The sequence below is a fragment of the Micropterus dolomieu genome, linkage group LG12 (genome assembly GCF_021292245.1).
Source record: "Micropterus dolomieu isolate WLL.071019.BEF.003 ecotype Adirondacks linkage group LG12, ASM2129224v1, whole genome shotgun sequence".
Taxonomy (NCBI): domain Eukaryota; kingdom Metazoa; phylum Chordata; class Actinopteri; order Centrarchiformes; family Centrarchidae; genus Micropterus; species Micropterus dolomieu.
The window spans coordinates 36,752,556-36,762,014 of NC_060161.1; the positions used below are offsets into that span (position 1 = coordinate 36,752,556).

At 40.6% G+C, this 9,459-nt stretch overlaps 2 protein-coding genes across 4 annotated transcripts in view; both read right to left on the bottom strand.

Moving 5' to 3' along the window:
• LOC123980194 (zinc finger protein 239-like) overlaps positions 1-9,459 on the bottom strand; it is a 68,779-nt gene that overhangs the window by 30,706 nt on the left and 28,614 nt on the right. The gene's annotated exons all lie outside the window — the stretch shown is intronic.
• LOC123980218 (zinc finger protein 239-like) overlaps positions 1-9,459 on the bottom strand; it is a 44,792-nt gene that overhangs the window by 6,942 nt on the left and 28,391 nt on the right. The window contains exon 3 of one of the 3 annotated variants that reach the window (XM_046064498.1): positions 3,150-3,254. The exons of 1 other annotated variant lie outside the window; for it this stretch is intronic. In XM_046064498.1, coding sequence (XP_045920454.1) covers positions 3,150-3,218 — 69 coding nt within the window. In that variant the 5' untranslated portion in view covers positions 3,219-3,254. Of the gene's footprint in view, positions 1-3,149; positions 3,462-9,459 lie in introns of those variants that run through there. One more of the 3 variants, XM_046064495.1, reaches the window with a different exon arrangement.

Below are 9,459 nucleotides of genomic sequence, written 5' to 3' on the forward strand. Positions count from 1 at the left end.
TCACTGAGGAAAACCATGTGCCACATATATAGATGCAGAAGTAAAAATGTATGTTTTGCATTTTTTTTTGTGAAGACATATACTGACTATCATGCACACCAATAATAGCTACAGTAACTTGACAATTATATCTGGGAATCACACAGTTTAGGCTTTGTCTTTGGTGATCAGGAAAGGAAATGTTATTATTTCAGCCATTTGTAACATTTATCTAAATCATTGGGCAACCCAGTAACAGATTAAGTGCATCTTCTTTCTCTTGCAGATGTGAATGATGTGTGGTGCTGGAAAACACTCAGATGTGCATGTGATTATGACCTTACAAACTGTTCTGCTGGGACATAGCAAGGATTGCTCCCAGTCAAGGGCTTGAGAGTGAGGTAATGATGTTATAATTCTATGCCCTCAGCTTAAATTATTTCTTTATTGAAAAAAATCTTAATGTCTTGAGCTTTGACATTCTCATTATTATTGCAAGCAGGTAGTTGGAAAACTAGAGAAAAAGAAACACTGTATAATACTATAAACTAATATATGTCACGTATTTGCTTCTTCCAATACCACAATACTAAGTTTAATCAAGTGCATATTGACACAATATCCGATTCAAAAGCACCATAATATTCGTCATTCTACACATATTTCTTGGAAATATGCAGGTACACATGTAAAGTGTGTGTATAGAAGACAGAAATGTTCGATGGTAGGTTCAGCAGGGCAGAATACATTAAATACACTGTCGCGCAACATGCTGTGCTCAGTAATGGATAGTGTTGTTGTAAATATGTTGTAAATGTAAGAATGTGTTGTTGAAACACTGTATGACATAACTGGGTGACTTCACAGGTAATCAATGCTTACCTTACTGTGCTGGTGCGATAGTACAACAAACAAAATGTGGATCAAGCTGTTGTCATTGACAATCATCTGGACGGGGAAAACCTCCAAACTCAAGGTTTGTAGAGAAACGTTTTTCCCCCCAGATTTACAACAGTGATGTCATTGTCATTTAAACAAAGGCAAAAGTACAGCAATTAGATATATTCATACATTGATTTGATTTTCAGATTGACCCACGGAGATATAAAATGATACTGGGAATTTTCAATGAACACCACCACTGGATGTTAACGGTAAAAGTGGGACATTATTAACTGTTGTAGTAACCACACAGATGAATTTTGACAGATTTAAAATAATGAATGATCTGTATAATGATATGTTTGTACTTGCCTGCTTTCATGTTTAAAGCTTTAAAATTCACAGCCTGAAACATGTTTCCCTCGAAAAATATAAAGGTTACATATCCTCATGAAAAGAAGACCCAGGTGAACATAAAACGGTGCCTGGAAACAACAAGGTGACAATGAATCAAATAAAATGAATATTAAAATAGTATAGAAGGTTATGAAATTGAATAAGATTACTAAAATCTCTATATTGTTCATTAAGGGCATTCATGCGGAAGAGAGGATGTAAGGTCTCCAGATGGGCATGCAGCAGTCGTCCACATGGGCTACTAAGAGACAGTACTACATCATGTGAGGTCTTTGCCTAGAAAGTGAGTGTAACTGGTTCTTAACGCCAGTTTTTTTAACCATGATTTAGTGACTAAATGCAGGAACATTACACATTAATACTGGTTACTTTACAAACTTCTGACTGGTACTATGCATATCCTGTGTTGAGTATTTAACTTTCTTTATGAGTGTTAATTAATAGACATAATGATTTGTGTATTCAATATGCCATCTTAAAACATGCTTATCAAATCTATTTTCCATCAGTTTGCTGAGTGCATATTCCAGAAGGGCTGTCAACCGCATGAGAATGAACATAGCGTCCACTCTCCTCCGTGAGAGCAGTGCATTTCCCTTTTGGCTTATACTTTGTGTGTCTTGAAAACTGTGTTGTACTTTAAACAACAACAAAATGAAGTTTATACCGTAATGACTGAGGATAAGTACTCATCAGTGCCACAAGAAGATTTTAAGCCTGATTTGCAAGAAGTCGCAGAGCTCGCCGAAAGTCTGGCTGTAACTCGTTGCTTTGCCCCCCCATCAGTGAGTGATTGACTCTTGCCAGCAGTCGGCCAACTCGACATCCCCATCCGCCCAATGAGAGGAGGCAGCTGGTGGAGCAGGCAGCTACTTTTTCATTACAAAACATTTTTTGCTCACCTCCAACTGTCTCTGTAGCACAGACAATCCCTGCTGCCCACTTGTGGCAGTCCAGTCTTTCACAGGCTACCGGTCTCCACCTAGTCTCTCACATAGCAAATGATGGTTACTAAGCAACATACATCAAAGGCTAGGATTATTAGAACTATTTATTTAGTGCGTAAAATGAACAGGCTATTGAAATTTGCTGAGTGTGTTTACGTGTATAACGCAAACCCTATTTGTCACGGAGTGATACAGATCTGAGCAAATGAATTCGCTCATTATATCACTACTATGAACCAATCAGATTGCTTAATTTGAGCTACCGGTTTTATAAAAGTACAGGTAGGTCAAGGCTCGACAGGAAGTGTGTTAGTAGCTGAAGTGTTTATTCATTACTTTTAGTAATTCCTTTATATTTTAAAATGTACTTGTTCACTAAAACCTTCTATGCATTTATCATGTCAGGCACTTGATTGTCAAACTTCCCACAGGCCAAACTTTAAAGAGGATGTGCTGAAAAGCTGAGCACCAGTGGAGGAAAACTAAACTCCAGACTGACTCTGAACTCAACAAAGAGTCTCCAAAAATAAGCTACTATGAGCTGAAAATGCACGACAAAAACTCACAGAATAATAACGCAGGCAGACTGTTTGTCACGGTGATAAACTCACGAGGAAATATAATGACTGCTTCATTTTTCACCATCAGTTTATGCGCGCCCCCGACACAAAACATGCTGCACCGCGCACGCGCTACGCGGGACACCCGTAAAACAAAGAAAAGAGGAACGCTCGTGAGTTTTTCTTTCAGCTTCCTCTCTTCAAGATGAAAACAGGAACCACGGAGACACTTTGGAAATCAAACCACGTCAACACAAACCCTGGAGCGGGTTTTCAGGCTCTGATCTCTAACAACAGAATGAACGGATGATACACGGACTCTTCCTCGTGTCTTTAGTCTCGTGATGAAGTCATGAACACTGACCTGAACATCGGTGCTATCAGAGCACGAGGCTGCTGTTTGGCTCCTGTGGTCCGGGTTCTGGTTCTCCATCGTCCTGCAGGTCTGTGACTGGTGGACCGTGTTGTCCTGGACTGAGTCTGGATTCTGGTCTCGGAGGTCTTCAGGCTGATAATGCGTTCCTAGTTCCCAGTCGGAACTTTCAACTGGAACGCCTCCTGAAGTCGGATTTCCGGTCTTTTCCTCCCTCCCCTACTTCGCCTCCGTTTGCGCGTTCACGCTGAGGGTTTGTCCCAATCCCAATGTCCACCTTCAGACTTTGCGCGTTCTCGGGAAGTCCGTGAGGGCTCAGGGCTGTCCCACTGTCAAATCGTCAAGTGCGCGAGGGCTCTCTCGCGGACATTTTGAGCCCTTTATGGACCCTTTTCGAAAGTCCGCATTTCTGCAGACTTTGGCTGAGGGAACTGCCCACAGTTCATAGCGGTATGACGTGAAACACCGGGGTTAACGGGGGAATCCCGGTAGCGACAGAAAAATCACGGCAAATCCGCGTTATAAGAGAAGAAAACAGTAAACAAACAAGCATCAACACCAACAATGATGCTAATATTGTTGAAAGCTTTCTTAACTTTTAAGATGCAATCACCTTACCCAATCACCCTAGCCTAGTTTTCACTTAATGATGCTGTTTGACCAACAATAGTGATTATTGACAAATATATATTGACATTTAGGCTACCTCTCCTCCACTCTGTAGGACAAGAGCCTGCAGGACTTAATAAGGCAAAAACATAAAATAAAAAGTGTGCAACGTGTTTCAGCGTCGTCAAGGTGCTAAAGTGGCAAAGTGCCGTCCCGTTGACAGCATTTTGAGCCCTTGCAGCCTCTTGCACTCAATCAATTTCAAGGTGATGTCAGTAAAGTCTGTGAGGGGTGAGGGCTTAGGGATGTTGTAATATTTTCCATATAAAATAAAGAGGTTCAAAACATGTAGCCTAGTCTTTTACAATCAATATCAATCTCATCATAAAAGAATATAATGTCTTTCTTAAATAATAGCTGCACCAGTCAACGGTTTGTAGAATATCCTAATCTAAATTATCAAAATAATTTGGTACATATGGCCTACAATCATAAAATAAATGGCAAATGGTTTCAGTTTTGTTATTGCAAATTACTTTTCCTCAGCATCAATCCTAAATCTTAATGCAACTGTTTGATATCACCACCCACAGACAACAGCACTGGTATATTTTTATATAAAAAGCGATGGTAGGTAAACTTACCTCTGTACCTTTCTCAGTCTCAATTCTGGGCCCTGTTTCAGAAAGCAGGCTTAACAAAATCTGAGCTTATCCCTGAGCTCTGGGTTGATTGAGCCTGAGGTGGGAAACTCACTGAGTTTTCAGTTCCACAACAGCTGATCAGAATAAATTCAGTCAACTCTGAGTATGTTGAGCCTGATTGAAGCTCCAATACTACGATTCACTATGGCAACGGGTAAATAAAGGCAGAGCCTCCATTTTAATCAGGTGGAGCTATGAAAATGAATGCTGCCAACGCGGACCATGACTGGCTCTAAAACGCAGGATTGAAGGAAGGATCAATGCGTTAACATTATTAGGCTACAACACAGAGTTGCTCATTCATCATTTACCAGACAGGAATTTCCTTAATGAATGATAAAGTGCTGCAGCCCATTACATGTGATTTTAAATAGGAAGGCTATATTTATTAAGCTGTAACCCGACGGGACAAAATGCCTTGTGGCATTTTTTTACAATAAACTGATCAATCAGCAGTAATCTTTCATATTGTAGTCTGATTGGAACATTCGTATCTTATGCTGCGTTCCAGGCAAATGGCAAATTTTCGACCTCCAACTACAAAAACTACCCCGGAACGCCATCTTAAGTCAGATTTACTACTACTTCAGATTTACTACTAGAAAAAATATGTACCCCGTTTAGGTTTATGTAGAAATATGTTAGGCCTATTAGGTAGCTGGCTACAGTAAATAATCTCAAAGTAATCTTTGCATAAAAGTTATTGTTAAAAATGCCAAAACATTAGGAAGTGTAACCTACGACACTTGAGGGTTACCAACTGATGTAGCTAGAGGAGTACACAGTTAATTAGTAAATTATAAGCTATTTATGGCAGCTGTTTGCATTTAAACTGCCATCCTTTTAATTAACACCTAAAACACTGCTGAGGGTGCAACTGTGTGCACACTTTGGGAAATATCCCAGTTCTGACCGGTCTCAAACGCATCATATGCTATCAACTGGAGATAATGCGACTATTTCTGAGTGAGGATGACTGATGTGGTGCAGCTGGAACAAACAGGCCTAAATAAGGTTTAAAAATGAATTTTCATTATTATCTGCTGATAGTCTTAATGTGTTTTGACAGGATTAATGAAATATGAAAGGAGCAAGATTTTATTAATGTAAAATAGATGTCTAAAACTTTACAGTCAGTTTGAATCTAGACACATTTTCACTGAAAAAAAAAAATGTTGCATGTTTTTACTGTTTGTAGGAACTTTGCATGTTTATTATTTATTTTTAATTACACTTAATTCTCCACCTTATTTAAGTGTCACTCACTGTTACGACCCTGGCTCAAGGGCGGCAACATAGAGGAGTCACAAACATCTATAATGATCAAAATAAGGTTTATTGCAAACAAAGTTCAACGGTTGTTGTAAAAGCACTGTGTCTCCCTCCATGTTGTTAGAGAGTTTGTGAGTAGACAGCTGCGTGCAAACGCAGAGGGAGTGGCAGGGCTGTACGGTGAGGGAGAGAGACGAGCAAACGCTGGCAGGACTTTACCAAACATTAATTAACTCTACATCAAACTCTATCGTTTTGCCTCGTCCAGGCAATTAGTCTTTGTGCAGCCGGGGGAAAGCAACTGAGGCCGCCGGACTCGGCGCCTGCAGCCTGCTTGCTCCCTTGCGAGGTTTTAATGTCATGTGACATGAGCTGCGTTTCGACCAAAGGAACTTTACCCTGGAACTAGGAACCTTTGGAGGAACTCACTGCGTTTCCACTAGAGGGACCAGGGTCTAAATGTAGTTTGGGGGTCTTCATTTTACCTCCTAAAAAGTCCCTGCATGGGGGGGTAGTACTTTCCGAATGTAGCGGTACTTGCCTTGCAGGGAATTTCTGAATGGGCGAGTAGAAGCTACTGGCTTTAACTGGAGAATGTCAGGTGTTTGTCTGCTACTGCTCCTCTCTTTTCCACCATTGTTTGCAAACCAGTAAATCACAATCAGCAGTCAAATAGCACAAACGTCTCGCCGCTGTCCGCCTGAGATCAATTGTCAGCATTGAATGTAAATAACAGCCTGCCTGGGTGTGTTTACAGCGAACAGCTGATGGCGTTACTACTGGGTCCAGAGTTGTGGCTTTTAAGTTTTCATGAGTCAGGAAGTTTTAACACAGAGCTGAAGTCGGTCTCCTCCTCTTAAAAACCAGCTGAACAGCTGATTACAGCAGGTAATTAAAGCTCATTAAAAATCCCGTTCCTCCGACGCTCAGGCGACACAGACATGAGTCCTGCAGTTGATCTGCAGCTCTTGTCGCTGGAGATGTTTTAATAACCTTCCAAACTGTCGCAATTTTATTTTTGCCGTCGTTTTATCTGAGCTGGAGTTATTTTAATTACTTGATGGTTTTATCCAGTTTGTTATCCACACGTCTCGCAAATGTCCGCCTGAGATCGTATGTCGGCATAAAATTTATAGTTGGGAAACAGCAACCAGCGTTCAGCAGTGTGTTTACAGCGAGCAGCTGATGGAGTTACGCTAAATACTGGGTCAGAAGTTGTTGTTTTGAGTTATCAGGAAGTTTCTACAAGGAGACAAAGTCGGTCTCCTCCTCTCCAAAACAAGCGCAAAAGCTGATTACAGCAGGTAAAGCTGTTGCGACTTTATTTTTGTGCTGCTTTCTCTGTGCTGGAGTTATTTTAGGAATATTATGGCTTTATCTAGTTTGTTATAAAATGTGTAACAAACTTTATCGTGTGTCTCTTCATTATACTCCTACACAACAAAGCTGCTGCTTAAACGGTCAAGCACAGCCTGTAGTTTTTCATTATATTCCAGTCAAATCTGATGTTCATTTATAAGTGTTGCTCATAGTGGTTACAAATAACGATGCCTGTGCTGTGTACGGCATGCAGGCCTACAGCCCACGTCAGCTGGTTAATTTGCCTAATCTTGGCAGGTCTTTAGACCACGGTGGAAACGCACACAACTGTGGGCTGAAGGATCCTTTAAGTTCCTTGAAAAGAGATCTGGGGACTTAAAAGTCCCGGGGACTTTTGGTCAAAAAGCGCCTATGGTGACGTTTTGCAGTGCCGGCGAAAGTTGGTCACAATTTCTAACCAGCATGCCCGATTTTAAGTCCAGCATGCATCACGTTACGTCAGCTGCGCAGCTCCGCGTGAAATCAAACTCACCTAATAGTCCATGTGTCATGTGTGTTTTTGTGAAGGAAGCGCCATCTCATGGTGAAACCCTGCAGCTGAATGAAAGGGGCTTGAATGGGCGTTTCCTGTGAATCTCCCAGTGGCTGATAACAGCTGCAGCGGTTTTCCATTGTGATATTTGTGGCTCATTCTAATGCGTGCAGTCAAACAAACTTTATTTATACAGACAGAAAAGTCAGCAGCTGTATTAAACACTGACAGGAAGTTAAGAGTCAAGTTGAACCACGTCAGAACTTTCTACACCACCAGGATTTAGAAGCTGCTGGAAGCTGCTGTGTTTACATTTTGGACCCGTCAGAATTTGTCATATTTTCTGAAGAACCACAAGAAATATTGTTGAAAGGAAACAGTTCATTAAACGTCCAGTTTGAAATGATGAGTCAAAGCTTCTCTTTGTGTCGACTAATTTAATGAAAACATTGAAAAGGACTCAAGTCTCCTGCTCAGATTATTACAGCACCAACCCCAAAGTTAAACAGAAAGCAACACATTTACTGACAGAACAGAAAGCAAAAAGATGTTAAAATGGAGTCAGATAATGAAGACACGATAATATTTGATTCAATCAGACTTTCACAAGAACAACGGTTTGTTCACACTGAACACAAATGCCGTCTGTAGTGTTTTTGTAGTCCCCGTTTATTCAGCGCCTCTTCCTCCTCACTGGATCAAACCACAGCAGTGAAACCCAGAGGCATCCAGTGGACCTGGTTCAGGCCTCAGAAACATTTGGACTGTGATTTTTGCCCTGTGTCGGAGCAGGTACATTTACATACATTTATTCATTTAGCTGACGCTTTTATCCAGAGCGACTTACAATTGCTATACATGTCAGAGGTCGCACGCCTCTGGAGCAACTAGGTGTTGCGTCTTGCTCAGGGACACATTGGTGGATGTCTCATAATGGGAATCCCACACCAAAGTCAAGCATCTTATCTATGCGCCATCACCACCCCCTTAGGTATATACAGACATCATGTGATCTAGTTAGTTTGAAGCATAAAGAGTTCTTCAGACTTTGATCTCAGAACTCAGCAGAAACGTCTTTAGACTCTTTCCTCCAGCTTGTTTTTTCTTGTCTATCTAACGATGATTTTAGTACTCAAAAGCTTCTACAAATTATTTTATAGATTCATCAAAGCATCATTTAAGAAGTACTGTTGCTTGGCGGTGCCCCTGCCATCATAAGCACGTCGTGGTCACACAATGTACGTGCAAAGTGCGACAGTAATAAATGTCTGTGCAAGAGTGTGCTATTTAGCTAAATGGATTAAACAAAGCATCGATGCAAAGAATTTGAATTTTCAATGAATAATAATTTAATAATAATAATCTTTATTTGTAGAGCACTTTTCAAAAACAAGTTACAAAGTGCTTTAACAAGTGTAAAGACAATAATACCCAAGAGACAATAATACAAAAACAATACAAGATAAAATCATGAAAACATTGAAAAGACTAAAGATAAATATAAAATAAGTAAAATACAATAAAATAAAAGGGATAAAATAAAGTCAAATAAGATCGGGAAAGGCTCTCCTATAAAAGTATGTTTTAAGAAGGGACTTAAAAGAGTTCACTGACTCAGCCGACCTGATTTCCTCGGGCAGGCTGTTCCAGAGCCTCGGGGCCCTGACAGCAAACGCTCTGTCCCCTTTAGTTTTCAGTCGAGACTCTGGAACAGACAACAGACCTCTGCCCGAGGATCTCAAGGTACGTGCTGGTGCGTATGGGACTAAAAGGTCAGAAATATAACAAGGCGAAAGGCCATGAAGAGCTTTAAAAGTGATCAATAGAATTTTAAAGTCAATTCTAAAACATACTGGGAGCCAGT